This window comes from Felis catus, chromosome B2, assembly GCF_018350175.1.
Source record: "Felis catus isolate Fca126 chromosome B2, F.catus_Fca126_mat1.0, whole genome shotgun sequence".
Lineage (NCBI taxonomy): Eukaryota > Metazoa > Chordata > Mammalia > Carnivora > Felidae > Felis > Felis catus.
In genome coordinates this window covers 120,639,275-120,659,143 of record NC_058372.1, presented here as the reverse complement: position 1 = coordinate 120,659,143, position 19,869 = coordinate 120,639,275, and the positions used below count along the sequence as shown (strand labels likewise).

The window sequence follows — 19,869 nt, the reverse complement described above, 5'->3', positions numbered from 1 at the left end:
CAAAAACTCTTCCATCAAAAGAAATCGGGATATAGATGCCACTGCTTCTGTTAGAGACATTTATTTAACACTCTACTTTCCATACCTCGTTTTTCACTTTAAAATACGTTCAAAATCGGAATCTTGCCCTCGCCTGTGCTTCTGGGGTGGTCCTGATCGTCACTTAGCTCCTTCTAATTACAGAATATTTGTCCATCATGGTTCAAACATCAGGGTTGAACCAGAGGTCCCTTACACCGTGAGGACATAGACCCACAGGAAGATTTCCCTTTGACTCACGTTCAAAAGTAAAGCACAGATGAGCCCGAACCCGAGGCGTGGAATTATTAGCTCATGAGTTCGTTTGAGGTGACATTTGTGTAGAAACCCAGCCCTCCTTGAAGCGGCCACCATAACACGGAAAAATGTGTGTGGCTGTTCTTTTCACAATAATTAGGGCTTTTTAAAATCCAAACCTTACTATGTTCATAAATTAATGAATTAACCTCTTCCATCTCATGACTAGTCTCTATTCATGAAAGCAGATGGAAGGAATTTGTCCGACGTCACATGCCAAGTTCGGTAATGAGACTGTGGCTGTTATCTTTTAACTACCTTTGTATTCACCCATTCAAGCACAACCTTACACCGCAGGCTGAGTGACAGGTGCCACCAATGCGCCTCCCAGAGCCCTTCTACTAAATAGGCAGAAGTTCCAGCAAGAAAGCGACTTGCGGGGACCCAGAGGAGGAGGGAGAGGGAGGAAGCAGCGATGGGGGGGGGGGGGGTGGGTCATCAGTTCACTCGCTTATGCGGCATATGTGTATTGCTCACCCACGACATACGGGGCTCAGTGGTGTGGCGATTCGGGGTGGGTGAGCGAGGCCCACGATGTGCCCTCGTGAGCCCAGTGATGGGGACAGGCAATAAGCAAGAAAATGACTACATGCGTGATACAGTGTCAAGAGGAGAGAAATGCTCACATCTAGCTTTAGGTAAGAGTAGTAAAGAAATAATGGAAAGGATAAATGGAACAGCCTGTGTGGAGGAGGTCGAAAGGTCACAGAAAGCCTTCCTGGTGTGGTGACATTGGGCCAATGCTTGTACGAAGAAAGTGGTGTGAAAATCTGGGGGCAGAGAGTTTGAATCAGGGGTGATGGCAGGTCAAGGGGCCTTGAGGGGACATGAGCTTGACTGAAGATTTAGCAGAACAGCAAGAAAGCCTGTTGAGGCTGTACCACGGGGTATTTGAATTCGGACCAGGCTTTGACATCTGACTGCCTGGCCTCGAATCTCAGGTCCAGGGTATGGAACTTTGGGCAAGTCAGTTCATCTCTCGAGGTTTCAATTTCCTTATCTAGAAAATGGGACAATACTGTCTGCCTCACAGTGTAATCGTGGGGTTAAGTGAGGCAATCTCTATCAAGCATTCCTAGTTCAGTGCCTGACGTCCAGTGTGGACTCAATACAGCTAGTTATTATGCTAATAAATGTCAGACAAGACGTGAGTAGTTCTGATAATGCCACCACTGACCGCAGCAGGCGTTTTGTTCAAGCCATGTCAGGACACACGGGAAGTACCTCATGGCCCTATGTTGAATTATGATGCCATGGTCCTCGTCACCGCCCTTCTATACACTATTCCACTTGGGTCTAGACTAAAACGAATAGATTTGGGCCTTAAAATATCTTTTAATTCTGGATTACCTGCAGTCAAGAGAGCTTCCTAGGAAACCAGACATGGCTTAGAGAAGGTCCTGAAGCTTTGGTGAAAGGTGTGAGGTAGGCTGAGAAACATCCACCTGTCCACTCTTCTACGTTGGTGCAACTAATTCAGACTATATGTCCTATGCGTACACAACTTCTGTCTTGTTCATTGTTGTTTCCTCCAGCCTAACCTAGGGCCTGGCCCACAGCAGGGGTGCAATAAATATGTGTTGTAGGAGTCAAAAAAGTGTTTCTGGAACTCTCTCAGCTTCTGGGACTAAAGGGGAGCTCTCTGTCTAGTTTGGGGTTGATACGTCCTGATCTCCTCTGGTATATGAGTCAGTGTATAGGGAATTAGAGATGCATGTATGGTGTATGGAACCCTGTGTACCTTTCACCAAAAATTATACCTGAATAAAGCTACTCAATTCAGGATGCAAGGCCATCTCCAATATTTGATGACCTAAGAAGTTTTACATTTTAAATTTCCTAAAATTAAGGCCATTAAAAAGTTATAGTGTTATACAAAATATTCATCTCCAGATTTCTATTGTTTTCCCCAAATACAAGACCCAGTCCTTCCTTTGAAAACAAAGATTAAGATTAGCAGTGTCATGGAATAATGTTCCATACCTTGGTTTAGTAATTAGGTGTATTTAAACTTGCCTCTACAGAAAAGATTTGAGTCAATTCCTTCACAGTTTTCCTAAGAGAAATATGTGAAAATCTGAACCTGGCATTTGAGACTTGTTTTTGCTTTTTAATTAATATTAGAGTTTACAGAAATATTTCAATGGATTATCTCAGGCTTAACAATCCCATTGAATCCATCAGATGTAAATGGGCAGTCCACAGTTAGTAATAAAAGATCTTTGTAGAAAAATCATGCCATTGCCGCAAGTAATCAAACTCTCAAGAACTGTAAACTGGCTGATATTTTAGCCCACTTGCAAGCTAACAACAGAAAACAAGCTAACCACAAAGAGAACGAGATAATCCCTGCACATATTATGGGTTATTTTTGAGAAGAGGAGCCCCAAGCCTAGGGAACCCAAATCTTTTATAATAGACAGTAAGCCAGCCTGATTTCTTCCATGGAAGACATTATCTTTAATTTATTGGATTGTAAACAAACCTTTGCTCCGGAGGAGACCCTATCTCTGTCTTCCAAGGCTGTTTGTTATACAAAAATCCTTAGAAAGACAGCCCAGACCAAAGACAGTCAGCGCTTTTGCTCAGAAGATATGCAGAACTGCGAGAGAGCCACAGAGAATTGTCTCTCGAGTCAAGTAACCCCCAAAAGCTGATTTTATGTTTTCAATAAGAAACCAGAATTTTTTTAAGTTGCAAAAACTGTAGAGTCTAACTTTTTGTGTGGTTTAGTTTTACGGAGTCTAGCCAGCTTTTTGGAGGATGGGTTAGCAGTAGGAAGCATGAGACTCCTCTGCCATAACATTCAAATTTAGATTTTATACCTAAATAACTCTAGTTCTTCAAAAAGCAATTGTTCATGTGATGTTTGCATAGCTAAAGATTTTGATAGTTCCGGGATGTGAAACAGCAGGTTCTAATTTGGAAGCTGCTTCACTCTAAGATATATTGGGTTTAGAACACAGAAGCATACAGACCAGAGTACATTGAATGTTTCAAAAAAGATTTCAGTATTCTTCATATTGCCTCCTAGGCTCTAGGGCTTTAATATTCAGAATCATGACTGTTAAAGGCAGTTTTAGTGATCATCTTTTTTCCCCTCCAATTCTTATAGGATAGTTACATACCTTTAGAGAAAAGGCATACTGCATACATTATTATGCTTTATTTTATTTATTTAATTTTTTAATGTTTACATTTGAGAGAGAGAGACAGAGAGAGACAGAGTGTGAGTGGGGGAGGGGCAGAGAAAGAGGGAGACACAGAATCCGAAGCGGGTCCCAGGCTCTGAGCTGTCAGCACAGAGCCTGATGCGGGGCTCAAACTCTCAAACCGTGAGCTCATGACCTGAGCTGAAGTCAGATGCTTCACTGAGCCACGAGGTGTCCCCCAAATTATTATGCTACAAACGTGGGTGTTTTATTATCAACTGTAGCCATTAAACAATCATATTCACACATTAGTCTGTGTTAAGTGTAAGTGTTAAGTGTGTAAGTTTAAGATCTTTCCAAATTTTTTTTTCTTTTAAATCTTAGGTTTTAGTTATCACCAATATTCCCACCCGTACTCTTCCTTTTTTCCAATTAATGAAGTTAAAGGCCATGTTGATTGATGAAAATGGTGATTTATTTGGTGCTCTGATGTGAGTCATTAAAATAATGCAAAGTAAATTTAAAAATGGTATCTGAATAGTTTTATACTAAGTTTGCATCTGAGCGAAAGAGGAAAGGCTTAAAGAAATATGTGCCCTTGGGGCGCCTGGGTGGCTCGGTCGGTTAAGCGTCCCACTTCGGCTCAGGTCACGATCTCACGGTCCGTGAGTTCGAGCCCCGCGTCGGGCTCTGTGCTGAAAGAAATATGTGCCCTTGCCCAGTGAAATCCTATTTTCCTCTTTGGAGTTACATGAAGCAGGAAACCAGTACCTAACAGCAGCAGTGTAAAAATTGCATTTTTGTAGTGTGAGCACAACTCAACACTTAATGAAATGACACCATCAGTTCCGTTACCATGGGCAACTGTTCCCATAAAACAAGTGCTGAACTTCCCTCTCAGTCGGCGCCACAGCGTAGTCCTGTGCCCTTGAAGCCTGTGAATATCACACAGTAAAGATGTGAAAGAAACAGACTAAGGTTTTAATACTGTCTTGATCAACCCAAGCATTCCTTTGCTACTTTATGTTTTCCGGAGCACGATGTTAAGAATTTTTCCGAGGAATATTTGCAACATTTAAAAACCAGGATACCTTTTTGATTAAGCCCAAAGCAATCATCAAAAAAGCGCCACATAATGTATTAGCTCTAAGCATGACATTCAAGTTATAGTTTAGACAAGAAAAGACTAATTTCTCGTAACCCCTTTTTTTATTTTTCGTTTTGAATCCTAGTTCAGTGGTTCGAAAATTGGGATAGTCATACTCCTAGAGGTTCATTTTCCAGAGTACTCCTTCAATGGTACATCAAAGAAAATAAATTTCTTGATTCTTTAGGGAAAATCTGTTCCCTAAATTTTCTTCTTCCTCATCTCCATCGTAATAACTGTTGTTAAAGTACACCCATTACCCATCAGGAAACCTTTTTATTATGACACGTGTCCCAAATTATAAAAACCTCAGGAGCACTAATCAAAAAAATAATCGGAAATATTGCTGTATTGAGGAGGGCACCTTTTGGGATGAGCACTGGGTGTTGTATGAAAACCAATTTGACAATAAATTTCATATACTGAGTAAAAAAAAAAGGAAATATTGCTGTAGGTATGGTATGGAAAAATGAGAATGACTAGATAATCATCTTTTCATAAACCTAGATATTTCCAATAATTTACTTTCAACAAAATTAAAGAATGATCTAACCAAGTTATGAGCTGATATATCATTACAAAAAACTTGTTTTGTTAATGCAAAGAACTGAGTGATACTGCTGTTATAAAATTTCTTCAACTCCCCATCTTTTTTCATTATCCTTGAGAATAATAAATTTCATCTAAAGAGTAGAAATGTACCATATTGTTCTAGAAGTGACATTCACCCACACATACATGATAAAGAAAAAACTCCCCGGTCAATTAAGGGAGGCTTTTTTTTTTCAATACATTTCACTTTTCATATCTGATAATTATTTCTAAAGATTTGTAACATATTTCTATAATTTTCATCCATTTTGTATTAATTATTGTGTTAATACCCGAGGGAAAAAATACCAAAATCTCTTAGGGGAAATTAAAAAATCCCTAAAATTTCAATTTAAGGTAATTTTTTTTCAGAGAATTATGATGGAGTGACCAAAAGACTTTCAAGTTTATAAATGCATTACAAAAGGATAAAATACCAAGTTCAAGGTGAAAAACTATATAAAATTGGTGTTAAGTACCTCATTCCTGTATTTTTTAAATGGATGATGATGAATATCAGATAGGTATGGTATTTCATAGAATAAGTGTTCTATTTTATATTAGAGTGAATAATACCATAGAAGTTGCATTCTTTGCTATCAGCTAAATTTATGGTGAAAGGGAGTTTGATGCTGGCTTATAAAGAAAGAAAGTACTTAGTTTTTTCAAATTATTTTAAAGGTTACACAAGAAGAAAGTTTGAAGACCACTGCCAATAGCTTTTTCTTATTTCCAACTGGTTCCTGCTCACAAAGGAGTTCCATGATCAATTCTGGCATTTTTTAAATTTTTTTTTCAACGTTTATTTTTTTTGGGGGACAGGGAGAGACAGAGCATGAACGGGGGAGGGGCAGAGAGAGAGGGAGACACAGAATCGGAAACAGGCTCCAGGCTCTGAGCCATCAGCCCAGAGCCTGACGCGGGGCTCGAACTCCCGGACCGCGAGATCGTGACCTGGCTGAAGTCAGACGCTCAACCGACTGCGCCACCCAGGCACCCCAATTCTGGCATTTTTTAAACAGAGGGTTATTCGATTTATTCCAATTTCCCCTACAATATTTTCAAAAAATCAGTTGGTGTTGACTAGAGATCATGAAGATAGAAAGATTAGGGAACATTGAGACTTTCTTTTGTTGCTTTTCTTGGTTTGTTTAAGTAATACAAAATAGTATTCTTGAATAAAATATTTGAGAAGAGGCCAGGCATGAGCAAAACTCAGAGAGACTGAGAGAAAGGAGAATATAAGAATAAAAATAAAAATAAGCGAAAGCTATTGCGTCATCACTGATGTTGGAAATGGTGCTCTACAGTGCAGGGTACTTTTAAAAAGTATACTTATCCTATTTAGGGAACTTCCGAAGCCAGGATTTAAACATCTGGTTGGGGGGCGCCTGGGTGGCACAGTCGGTTAAGCGTCCGACTTCAGCCAGGTCACGATCTCGCGGTCCGTGAGTTCGAGCCCCGTGTCAGGCTCTGGGCTGATGGCTCAGAGCCTGGAGCCTGTTTCCGATTCTGTGTCTCCCTCTCTCTCTGCCCCTCCCCCGTTCATGCTCTGTCTCTCTCTGTCCCAAAAATAAATAAACGTTGAAAAAAAAAAATTAAACATCTGGTTGGGAGGAAATGGGCCTATTTCCCTCTCACATTCATATTTAAAGGACCTCTTGGCAGACAGAGAGCTAGGTGTGCCCTGCGCTGTTTGCATAGGCAATAAAAGTCATGGGATTTAGCTTTACTTCTGCAGAGTGTGGAACACTGATTTCTCAGCAAGTCAGGTTGTTGAAAGTTCTGCACCCTGAGTGTAGAACTTCCTCCAAAGTTGCTAGGAATTCTCTGGTAAGAGTTTAAGACCTCCACGAACTTTTCAAACCTGGAGCTGGCATGCCAGGAGGTTCAGGAGAAGCTCAAGGCAAATGGAAGGCGTGCCTGGAGAGCTGCAGGTCTGATAAGTGATAGCCTTGGTGGCTCATATGGAGGGGGTGGAGATAAGCAGGCAGTTTACCTTCGGGTGGGCTGGGTCATCTCCACTGATGGCCCCTACCAATGCAAGTCCTTGTCCTCCACGGCACATGGAGATACGTCAACATATTTTTTGACACTGTGTCCGGCCGTCAACACTGTCTGCAGATCTCACCCGGGTCAGCCGCGTTCTGACGGGCAGCCGTGGTGATTCAGTAGCATGTGAAATACAAGTTCCAATACTTGAGGACAAATTGTGTCCTGGCAAGTCCAAAATCTCCTCTATCCTCGCAGCCACAAAAGAAGGCCTTGAAGACCTGTGCAGAGGGTCACCTGGGTGGCTCAGTCAGTTAAGCATCCGACTTTGGCTCAGGTTGCGCACTCGTGGTCCGTGAGTTCGAGCCCTGCATTGGGCTCTGTACTGACAGCTCAGAGCCTGGAGCCTGCCTCACATTCTCTCTCTCTCTCTCTCTCTCTCTCTCTGCCTCTCCCCTGCTCGTGCTCTGTCTCTCTCACTCTCTCTCAAAAATAAATAAACATTGGGGCGCCTGGGTGGCTCAGTTGGTTAAGTGGCCGACTTCAGCTCAGGTCGTGATCTCGCAGCTCGTGGGTTCAAGCCCCACATCAAGCTCTGCGCTGACATCTCAGAGCCTGGAGCCTGCTTCGGATTCTGTGTCTCCCTCTCTCTCTCTGCACCACCCCCCCATACACACACACTCACACTCTGTGTCTCTCTCTCTCTTTCAAAAATAAACATAAAAAAAATAAACATTAAAAAAAAGGCATGTGCAGACTGACATTTATGGAGGCACGAATTGCCAAGGTAGTCCTGGAACGTCAGGGTTAAAGGTGGAATAACAGAAATCAAGGAGGACTGTTTCAGGGTCTGCTAAACTGTAGCGGTGGCACTCATTGTAGAAGAGTTCGCTATGCGGTGGGCACAAAGCATCCCCTCTGGCTCTGTCATCAGGGAAGGGGAGAACAAGGACTCCCAGAGAGAGCCAGCACTTCCTCACGGTGCCGTGTGACAATACCTCAATTTTCCCTGGGAGGGCGATGAGGCCATCTCATGAGAACGCAACGTTGGTGATTTTCAGAAGACTTCTACTTGCCATTACCAATATCAACATAGTAAATCCCCATGTGACATTTTACATCTCCGCGCTCCTTCCTTGTGAACTGATACAGAGCTTCTCCATTCTTTCCGCTTTGGGTATTCGTGGCCCCTTCCCAGGGAACGTGGAGGCTTTTCATCATCTTGCTCCTGAGGCTGCCGTGGAAAGATTCTTATCCTTCCAGGAAGTTTTCCCTTGCTGCAAGGACCACCTTCAGAACTTCATTTCATTTTCTGATTTTGGAAGTCTGTGATTTTAGGGTGCTGAACTCATTGTTAAAATAATATCAACAATCTTAACAATAGTTTTAACAATTAAAATCCTTGTTTTTGACTTAACAGGCTTCTTATCGGGAGGTTGAACCATCCTTGTCAAAATGCTTGTCAACTGCTACAGCACCCAGTTTGTCAATATTAGATAAGCCAAGGTATCGATTCTTGAATTCTTTCTATTAGATCAAAAAAGAAGTGGAAGCTTTCCACAGTGATGCATTATTTTTGGAAACATCAGGCGCAAGGTTTGCCTGACAAGCTCTTATCAGAGACGAAGGAAAGTCCCTCTCTCAACATTCAGTTCATTGCTCACTGACTGGTTCAACGGCCCACGACGCTGGCTCAGGTGCTGAATTGAATGCACACCTAGTACCCAGGCTTTCAGTGTAGACTGTGGGTCCTTTCAGGAAGCCTCTGACAGTTCAGATTGAGTGCTTGTAACTAGGGCTTTAGGAAACTGTCCCATCTTCTTGTTGGCGAGCTCTACCACTTTCTACAACAGAAAGATCAGCTCATTTTCATCCGATGTCAGCATGGGTCTGATGACCCCAGCAATGATTTTCCAAAATCCCACCAAATAATTCCAAGAGGAGGTCATGATGAAACTGGGGAGGGAAGGAGGGAGTTTCAGAGGTGATGAAGTGGGGATGAAAGTAGACCAAGAAAAACCTGTGTGAGGGGCGCCTGGGTGGCGCAGCCGGTTAAGCGTCGGCTCAGATCATGATCTCACGGTTTGTGAGTTCGAGCCCCGAGTGGGGCTCTGGGCGGAGAGCTCAGAGCCTGGAGCCTGTTTCGGATTCTGTGTCTCCCTCTCTCTGCCCCTCCCTCGCTCATGCTCTGTCTCTCCCTCTCAAAAATAAGTAAACATTTAAAAAGTTTTTAAAAAAATAAAGCAAACTTGTGCGAACTCCTCCAGAAACCAGAATGAAAGAGTGACCCATCCCCCACCTCCTCCTTATGGCTGCTAGAGCAAAAGGTGATAAGAGACCCTCCGCTGTACCTTGACAAAAAACCATGGCAGAAAGGGGCAGAGGGGATTGGTCTGTGGTGTAGATTATTTAGCTCCAAAGAAATTGCATATACATAAATTCATCTTGCATTTGTCCAAGGGCAGGTCATTACAAAGACTTTGCTAGAATCACACAACTGTCAGAGCCAGATCCCCAGTCTTAACAAAGCCCCAGACAAGGTTACCTGAGCACTGCTTTGGTCTCATTAAGAGCAAAGTGATCCTACCTCGGGTGTAATCTGCAAGAACACAATAAAGTTGGTTTTTTTTTTTTTTTTTTTTTTTTTTTTTGCAAGTAGGAAGCGGAGGGGAGGGGTACAAAATGTTGACTTTGAATTCCCTGTTAATTAAAACAATGATCATCGTGTTCCTTTTGTTAAAAGTATCTTCCATGCCCTAAAGGTAACTCGATACGGATTCACGTGGAAAAGGTAATCAAGAAAAAAAAAAAAATGTTTCTCCAGCTCTCTTCTATAATTCAATTTGTTTTTCTTACTCTGAAACAGCAAATTTACTATGAGCAGATGTTTTCAGCCCAGAGCCTGCTCTTGTCATGCGAGCCAAGTTGTTAAATTAGAGGCACAGCTGACAGCTTGGTTCCCACATGATCCCTCCCAGTGGTTGCCCGCAGTGGGGCCCCTCCCTGGCTTCAAGCTTCTCCCCGCCCCCACCCCCCACCTCCACTGGGCTAGGACGGTACATCTGGGCTGTATGTGACTGATGGCTTTCCAACACAAGGTGACTTAGCCAGCAGTGAGCCCGGGCTGGGGCAGCTCCTGCGTCCTTCTTTCTTCAGAATCAAAGGCTTAGATTCCACATTTACTTATTCATTAACAAATATTTATTGAGCCACCAGCAAGAGAGCACCGTGATTAAAAAGCATGAGTTTCACAGACTGACCGCCAGGACTCAGTGGCACCCGTGCCACTTGTGAGCGCCGTGACCTTGGCAAATTATTAACTCTTTCAGCCCGAGTTTCTTCTCTTGTGAAGAGGGATAGTAATAGTTCCTATCGTGTGAGATTTGAGGAGACTCGTTTGAAGTAAGTTTCGGGACGCGCTCCGTCCGTTGTACGAACTCGTAGCGCCTTTATGAGGGCAGATGGGACTTGAAAGGCTGTAAGCAGAAGACAAGTGCGTTTGCCCCTCGGCCGCCCCTCCTGATCCCATCAGGAGGGTCCTATAATGCTCCCCGTCACTCCCAGAGAATCAAAAGTGCTCTGGTCAGTTTTTGTGCCGACCAGAGTCTCCTTTCAGACACTCAAACATTAAGTCAAGTATAATAATCAAATTTCGGAGCTCTGTTGAATTCAGACCTTCTGTCTGCTCAGCTTGCCCAGGTCAGGAAGACCAAGTGGGAGAAGGGGGAATAAGACGGCCTCCTTCCTCCTGCCTTCGTGGCTCCATTTCCTACCCACTCATTGGCTATGATGTTGGATTTCTCCAAGGTCAGGGGCAAAGGAAATTATAGGGAAGGGCCCAGACATGGAGCAGGTAGAGCGCTGGTCTGGCCCTGAGACTCCGTGCTTGGCAGAGGTCCCAAGCTGCCTCTCTGGTTGCTCCCTGGCAGGTGGCCCCAGCCACTGCCCCTCCCATTTGCATTTCTCAGTCCTGTGTCACATACCAGCGCTTTCTGTCCTCCCGCCCCCCACCCCTGCCCCACCCCTCCTCCAGGATTGTCAGGCTCTGTTGGTGTTTCTCCCGAATCCTTTCTCACTTGGCTGGAGAGGAGCAGGAAGCCTGTCCTCTTCCCTCCTGCCAAGGAAGGACCCAGCCCTGCTCTCCAACCATAGACCACTCAGGGCCAGAGCCGAGGTCGGAGGTCAGGGGGCTGGCCCTCCGTTTCAATGGGTGTTTGATAATTTCGCTGCTCCCCACCCTCTCTTCCCTTTCTTCTAGTGCCCTGGCTACTACTGAGCGAGATTTTTCCTGCTGGAATTAGAGGACGAGCCATGGCTTTAACTTCTAGCATGAACTGGGGCATCAATCTCATCATCTCTCTGACATTTTTGACTGTGACCGGTAAGGACCTGCTGTTTGCCTCTAACACCTTTTGTGCTCATAGGACAAATGTTGGGGAAGCACACTCACCTAAAAGACATTTCACTGTGGACCTTTTTAAAACATTCAAACATAAAGAGGATGTATCTGATGTACCGACCACCCAATTTAAAGTTATCATTCTGAATTCGTTTATAACCCCAGCTTCTCTCTCCCCGAATTGTTTTGGGTCATATCCCAGACAGGACGTCATTTTGTCTATAAAATTTCCACGTGGACCTCTAAAAGATCAGGCGTTTAAAACCTATACCTGCAAGGTCATTATCAGAAATAAAAATATTCACAGTAATCCCTTAGTATCAAATATCGAGTCTGTATCCACATTCTTCCATGTCTTATAGTTATTTTTTATATTTTCTGTTATTTTTATGTCTTTTATACACTTTTTATGTTTTCTTATACTTTGTTTGAATCACGATCCAAATAACACAATCTGCCGTTGATTGACATGGCTCCTAATTTGTAGGTTTCATCTCCATTTCCTCCCTTTCCTGCCCATCTTTGGATTTGTAATGAAGAAACTGGGTCATTTGTTTCAAAGAGTTTTCCCCACGCTGGGTTTTGCTGATTACAGTCATGTCACGTGGCCTTCTGTCTTTTGGGTTTCCTGAGAACTGCTCTTTAGATCTCGAGGCTTGAGAGCAGATTTAGATTTTCTCATTTGTTTGTCTATGAATTCCTTCACAGATGATGGCGGGTGTCCTGCCACAAAGGCACACCCTGTGTGTCTGCTTGTCTGTCTGTGTCCCACTTTGTCATTCAGGCCCCTTCGAGGATCATCACCCAGATCCGTTATTTTTTTTTAAGTGTTATTTTTTTAATATTTTATTCATTTTTTTTTGAGAGAGAGAGAGAGAGAAAGACAGAACACGAACAGGGGAGGGACAGAGAGAGAGGGAGACACAGAATCTGAAGCAGGTTCCAGGCTCTGAGCCATCAACCCAGAGCCCCACACAGGGGCTCGAACTCACAAACTTCGAGATCGTGACCTGAGCTGAAATCGGATGCTTAACTGACTCAGCCACCCAGGCACCCCAGATCCGTTATTTTCATTGCATCGCTCCTTCTGTATTTTTGTCATTGATATTTCTCTAAGGAGGAATTTCTTCTCATTAGTTATTTGCCTGCCCTAAAGGATGAATCGTAGGAAAAAGGCAAGGTAAATGCTTGACGTTTTCTCTTGATTTTCTAGTTTTCAAAATAATGAGACAGTTCCCCAGCATCTTCCAAAATTACTAAGGAGCTCTTTTCTTCCTTTCCTTTTCCCATTATATGTGTATCTGATATACGTATTAAAAAATACATATAAAATATGAATTTTGAAAAGTGGATGTGTACTCGAAAAGGTCTATATCTATACTTCTGAATACTTGTCAACCACTTTTTTTTGAGTACATCTACTTTTGGAAATTCAGTTTTGGAGTTATTCATTAACCATGGTTTGGGTTTTTACATAACATTTTCAAACGTCCCACGTTTTTTAGAAATAGCCTAAGATTAAAGGAAACAAAGAAACTGGTCATTAGCACCAACCATACGTGTCCTTCTCAGATCACGTGCATAGGCCGGTACCTTTCATCTTCACACACACACACACACACACACACACACACACACCCCTTATCTGCCCCTTGATGTGCAGAAAAGAAATATACATGCAAAAATGGAGTGAGCATGGCATAATGTGTCAACTTGTCCAATCACTAACCTGATACCTGAAACCAGTGTGACATTGTGTGTCAACTAGACTTAAAATTGTAATTAAAAAATAGAAAAAAGAATGGAAACGATCAGGGATGGGAAAAGATGACATAAGTCTCTGGGAAGGCTAGCTAATGTGTAAGATGAGCTAATGCACATTCAGAAGTTCTCCTGCATTTAGAACAAACGTTGGGAAAGCACATTCACTTAAAAATCCTGGAATGAACCTGTAGATGACATTTCACCGGGCTGCGTTTGAAATTCGATACAGGTTTCTCCCGCTGTTCGAAAGTAGAGTGTGTCTACCAAACCACTCAGAAGCCAAAATGGCCGGAAGCAAAGCAACTCGCACTTCCTAAGAGCGAAAATCCTCTCTGGATTTTTCTCAGTTAGCAAAAACAGATACCGAGGTAGGTCTCTCATAAAAGCAAAGGGGCAGGACACGAATTTGCTGAGAACAGGGAAGGCTGTGCTTACTTTCAAAAGTCAGCTTCCCAAGGGGCGCCTGGGTGGCTCGGTCGGTTGAGCGTCCGACTTTGGCTCAGGTCACGATCTCAGAGTTCGTGGGTTCGAGCCCCGCGTCGGGCTCTGTGCTGACAGCTCAGAGCCTGGAGCCTGCTTCGGATTCTGTGTCTCCCTCTCTCTCTGCCCCTCCCCCACTCACACTCTGTCTCTCTCTCTCTCTCTCTCTCAAAAATAAACATTTAAAAAAAATTAAAAATAAAAAAAGAGGGCTGCCGTGTACCCAGCACGGGAGGGCACCTGGATGGGCATTGTGACCCCACGGTCTGTGCAGAAAAGTTGCGAAAGTCCTGGGTGTTTGGGGCGAGAAGATGCTCAGGGAAAGGATGGATGGGAGCTCGCTCGGGTGCCTGCGTGGCTGTCACGCTGTCATGACGAAGGGACTGGAGAGCTGACCCGGAGGGCAAAGCAGGACCAGAGCCAGAGCTCTTGAAAGGTAGTACTTGGACTTCAGAATGGGTGAGGAAGGTCTTTGTAACAGTTGGGCCAGCCCACTGTGCGGTGAGAATCTCTGAAGCCATCAGCTCATCAACTCCATGTTACTGAAAGTGTTCAAACAGACCAGAGGACGAGTTCGATGAGGTGACCTTTTTTTTTTCCCCCACTGTCTATATTCCGGTTTTATGTCCCAGAGAGGAAAGGACGACCGATTCTACAAGCACTTTATTAAGCCCTCACTGGGGCAAAAGCCTGTGCCAGCAGCAAGGAAAGCACAAGGGATGGGACTTTAATTAAAACTGTCCAGGGGCGCCTGGGTGGCTCAGTCGGTTGAGCGTCCGACTTCAGCTCAGGTCACGATCTCGCGGTCCGTGAGTTCGAGCCCCGCGTCGGGCTCGGGGCTGATGGCTCAGAGCCTGGAGCCTCCTTCCAATTCTGTGCCTCCCTCTCTCTCTGCCCCTCCCCCCATTCATGCTCTGTCTCTCTCTCTCTGTCTCAAAATAAATAAATGTTAAAAAAAAAAATTAAAAAAAAAAAAACTGTCCAAAGAACTGCAGCACTGTCCCTTCTTCCTGCTCCTCCTCACCTCACTGACTGGCAGGTGGTTAATATGCCCAGATCTTTCCACACTGCATTCACCAAACCTCCCCACTGCACTTTTCCCTGACTGACCAGTCGGGATTCGTGGCTGCGGCTGTTAAGGGCTGTTTGCACTGTCTCTGGCTGAGGTCGGTCTGAGCCTGTGTTTGTTAAGAGCCAGTTTCTTTCCCACAAGTCCCCGCCAGGCTGGACTTCTTGCCGCTAAGCCCGGGGCAACGCAGTGCCCATGCCAGGCTCCGGTGCCCTGGGGGCCGCTTCTCACCAGTTAACTTGCCTCGAACCTTGGTCAGTAACTACAAAAGGACTGTATCTTTGACCAGAAGGAGTCAGAGGAAACACCAGGCTGGCAGGAGAGGATGCGGCTTCTTGTTGATGAATCTTAGCAAGCTAATGCCTTTCATTAGAACTGTTACCACTTCTGGGGCACCTGGGTGGCTCAGTCGGTTAAGTGTCCGACTTTGGCTCAGGTCATGATCTCTCGGTTTGTGAGTTCGAGCCCAGCGTCGGGCTCTGTGCTGATGGCTCAGAGCCTGGAGCCTGCTTCGGATTCTGTGTCTCCCTCTCTCTCTGCCCCTCCCCTGCTCGCACCCTGTCTCTCAAAAATAGATAAACGTTAAAAAAAAAAAAAAAAGGAGTTATCACTTTTTTCTCTGAATCCAGGAAGACGCATCACAAAAATGCTGCCAGCTACTAAAATGAATATTGCCAACACGAGTGACGTATTTGAGTCAGGGTAAAGACGGGTGAGCTCATTTCAAGAAAAGTGCATCTGTATAAATGTCTTTTAAAATATCCACCAAATAGAAACCAAACTGCTACAGCCAGTACTCCCAGGAGGGGGACTGTGGGGTGAGGAGAGAGAGAGAGAGAGAGGAGATATTTTACCTTCTGCTTTCTCCGTTTCTGTGTTGTTTGAGGTCTTTTTTCTTTTTTGCAATGAGCATATTCAGCAGGAAGATGGCACAATGGCATTGGATTTAAATGGTGGTAGCCACAAGGCTTCTATTTACTTTGACAGGGCAAGCTGGGGTAGTTGGTAAACGTGAAACTTACAGAGGTTGACTGTATTTTTAATTTGTAGTTGCTGTTTCCCTGGATATATACTCTACCAGCGTGTTCGGAAATACACATGTTTTTTATATGCTCTAAGAAGCAGCTGTCCACAAAGTGGGTCAAAGCAACACAAAACACATTTTGAGGGATGCCTGGGTGGCTTAGTCAGTTGAGTGTCCTACTCTTGATTTCGGCTCAGATCATGATCCCAAGGTCCTGGGATCGAGTCCTGTGTTGGGCTCCACACTGAGGGTGGAACCTGCTTAGGATTCTCTCTCTCTCTCTCTCTCTCTCTCTCTCTCTCTCTCTCCCTCTCCCCTGCTTTCCCTCTCTCTCTCTCTCTCTCTAAAATAAAAAACAAAAAGCAAAACCCACATTTTTAATCAGTCTCTTTTGTCCTTTGTAGATCTCATTGGCTTGCCATGGGTGTGCTTTATATACACGATCATGAGCCTCGCATCCCTGGTTTTTGTTGTTGTGTTTATACCTGAGACGAAGGGATGCTCTTTGGAACAGATATCAGCGGAGCTGGCCAAAGGGTAAGTATTCTATGCATTGCTCTCTGCACAACACTCTGGTCCAAAAAATGCAGCTTTTATGTACAACCGAATAATGATAACGTCTGAAATTATTTCAGGATATTCCCTACGGTGTGAAGCCATATCTCAGAGCACAACTGCAGGTTTTAGGGCCATGCGTTGAATCTGGGTGACTAAGCGAAGGAGTTAGAATAACCAGTGCTTTCTAACAGGTGAACTTTTCAAAGCTCTTTTCAGAAATGTTCAAAGAACCTCTCTCGTCTCCCTAGGTCCCCCACCCAGGAGGGGTTTTTTGTTTGTTTGTTTGTTTGTTTGGGGTTTCAGGTAAGTCTTGGAATGCCATGTTCATCCCGTGCCAGAACCACAGGCTTCTATTCCTATTACACTTGTAGGTTGTCTTTAAGCCCTAAACACCTGTTAAGGCTAAGATTATCAGGAACACTCGAGTTTCAGTGACTGCAGTCATTCCAAATGCGGCACAATCAAAACGAGTTTAAGAAGATAAAGAGTTTTGGGGCGCCTGGGTGGTGCAGTCGGTTAAGCGTCCGACTTCAGCCAGGTCACGCTCTCGCGGTCCGTGAGTTCGAGCCCCGCGTCAGGCTCTGGGCTGATGGCTCGGAGCCTGGAGCCTGTTTCCGATTCTGTGTCTCCCTCTCTCTCTGCCCCTCTCCCGTTCATGCTCTCTCTCTGTCCCAAAAATAAATAAACGTTGAAAAAAAAATTAAAAAAAAAAAAAGAAGATAAAGTTTCTCGCAGGGATAGCATTCAGAAAACTGGTGAAACGCATCTCACATAGAGAGATTGTTTAGACCATTTAACTTAGACAGGGGCCATAGAAAACTCTTTGATTTTGCTAACAGAGCTCACAGCTCTGACTGCTCAACTGAGGGCAAGGAGGTGATGCACAGGGGCCAGGAATGAAGGGGAACTCGTTCTTCCTCGGATTAAATCATTACACTTGAACATGGAGAGATTCTTGCTCTTGGGTTTCAATATACGGGGAGGGCACGACTTATTTACAGTTTGGGAATTTCTTCCAGAAAGTCTTTCAATGCGCTGGAGAAAAATGTATGATTGCTACAGGAAATGTGGGCACCGTGATGCTTCAGCTTTTGCCTGAAGGAAGAACATACTTGATAGGTGATTTGATGGTAGCTGGACGTATACATATTCATGTAGAGTAGGGTTTGGAAAACTTTCTGTTTGTATTTTATACACTTTTAGATGGTTTGCATTTTTCCCCATGTTTATTTATATATTTTTGAGGGGGGAGAAGAAAGAGAGAAAGACAGAGAGAAAGAGAGGGGGGCGAGGGGCAGAGAAAGAGGGAGAGAGCATCCCAAGCAAGCTCCATGCTGTCAGCATGGAGCCCAACCCGGGGCTCGATCTTACCAACTGTGAAATCATGACCTGAGCCAAAATCAAGAGTCAGACGCTTAACGGACTGAGTCACCCAGGAGCCCCAAGAGTGGTTTGCCTCTTTAAAATATTTCACTTAAAGGGGCGCCTGGGTGGCTCAGTTGGTTAAGCATCCAACTTCGGCTCAGGTCATGATCTCGCGGTCCGTGAGTTCGAGCCCCACGTCGGGCTCCGTGCTGACAGCTCAGAGCCTGGAGCCTGTTTCCGATTCTGTGTCTCCCTCTCTCTCTGACCCTCCCCCACTCATGCCCTGTCTCTCTCTGTCTCAAAAATAAATAAACGTTAAAAAATAAATAAATACATAAGTAAATATTTCACTTAAGTGAGCAGAAGGACTTTTCTCTTAATTCAGGCTGTAAGTTAAACATCAAATTGTAGGATTACTTTTTAATACAGATAAGGCCCCCATTTTTAAAAAAACACAATGAAAACGAAGGTTACTCATTTACGAAGATATGTAATTGTCAGGAAAGCCTGCTGTACCCTTGGCCTGATCAGCACATTGCCTGGCCCTATGCTAGTTGAAACCAACCGACTGGATTTCTTGGAGAGCACAGAATCTCAACAGGACTGTCACAGATACCTGATTCCAATAACTAGTAGCCTCAGACCTTGGTAACTTTATGCATTCATCTGAATACTTGATTCAGATTCAAGGCCTTTTTCGGGGACTTAGATGCCCGGACGCTAAAGACTTCCCAATCTGCTGTTCATTCTTCGCTTCTCATTCTTCCCTGTCACCTGTTTCACGTCAGCTGTCTGTTCAGGTGGAACGCACCATCCCCAAGTGTGGTGGCTTAAGATACACCATTTCCCATTTCCCAGGATTCTTTGGCTTGCTTGGGCGGTGCCTCTGCTGGGTTAGCCTGGCTGCACTCATGTGTCTCCATCAGCAGGAGGGACCGCCATAGTGACAGTGTAAGGGAGCCTCACCCACAGGATGGCGGCGGGTGCTGACTCAGTGGGGAGCCCCCATTGCCCTTCACGTGGCCTCAGCCTCCAATCTAACATGGCTTCCTCACACGTCAGACTCTGGGCAGCATTCCACGGCGGTGGGAGCCGGAGCTATAAGGCCCTGTGGGGTATACGTTCTGGAAGTCACACTGCATTACCTGCATTGCTCTCTAGCATCTTACAAGTCCCAAGGCCAGCCCAGAATCAAGGGCTGTAGACATCGACTTAATCTCTTGATGAGATGGACACACGCACACAAAAAACTGTTTTTAACCACATTGACTCTTCCACACCTACTCTTTTTGAAATTCTCTTTTAGCTCCTGTGAAACACTTTTCTTTCCTGGCTTCCCTCCTGCCTCACTGATACTTATTTCTTTCTCTCGACTTCTCTTCCTACATTATAGTTACCATCGCCGATTTAGCCGGTCATCCTTATGCCTTGAGAGACCATGCAAAGCCTCATCTTAGAAGCCCTGCATAACCCCAGCCCTGGATAGCATTCCTCTCTCCTGGATTTTTCACATGTTCGAGTCCCATTTTCTTCTCTACTGGCGTAGCTAGGACTCTAGGGATTCCCCCTCCTTAACTAAGTGGTAAAGTCTTGGTTTCCAGGAGTGGCCTCTGCCCATTGTCTTTCTTCCGGAACCTCTGTGTGGTGCCTAGCATAATCTTGATTCCTAGAGGATGGTGGAAAAGTATCCGCTGTTCAATTTGATAACCTATGAACAAGGCCAATGCTGAATTCATTGTGTGGGGGGATTAGAGCTTGGATGACCGTGTGGAGCACAATAGGTGTTGATCTGTGGCTTGTAGGGTGTGGTTTCATCTACAGTTGAATGGAGCCTGTGCAATGGGAAGAGGCAGAGGTATGTGTTCAGATAAGTGAGCCCGACTGGCTATACACACCACTGGCTATACCACACCACTCCCTTCCCCACGGTTTCATCTTACTCATTCAACTCTTTTTTGACCATCTGCTCTCCACCAGACACCGTTCTAGGAA

At 44.6% G+C, this 19,869-nt stretch overlaps 1 protein-coding gene across 2 annotated transcripts in view; it reads left to right on the top strand.

Moving 5' to 3' along the window:
• The window catches only part of SLC2A12 (solute carrier family 2 member 12), a 59,733-nt gene that overhangs the window by 29,064 nt on the left and 10,800 nt on the right, over nt 1-19,869 (top strand). Inside the window, exons 3-4 of one of the 2 annotated variants that reach the window (XM_003986576.6) lie at nt 11,477-11,599; nt 16,359-16,491. In XM_003986576.6, the coding sequence (XP_003986625.2) occupies nt 11,477-11,599; nt 16,359-16,491 (256 nt within the window). The remainder of the gene's footprint in view (nt 1-11,476; nt 11,600-16,358; nt 16,492-19,869) is intronic. The other variant, XM_019831260.3, reaches the window with a different exon arrangement.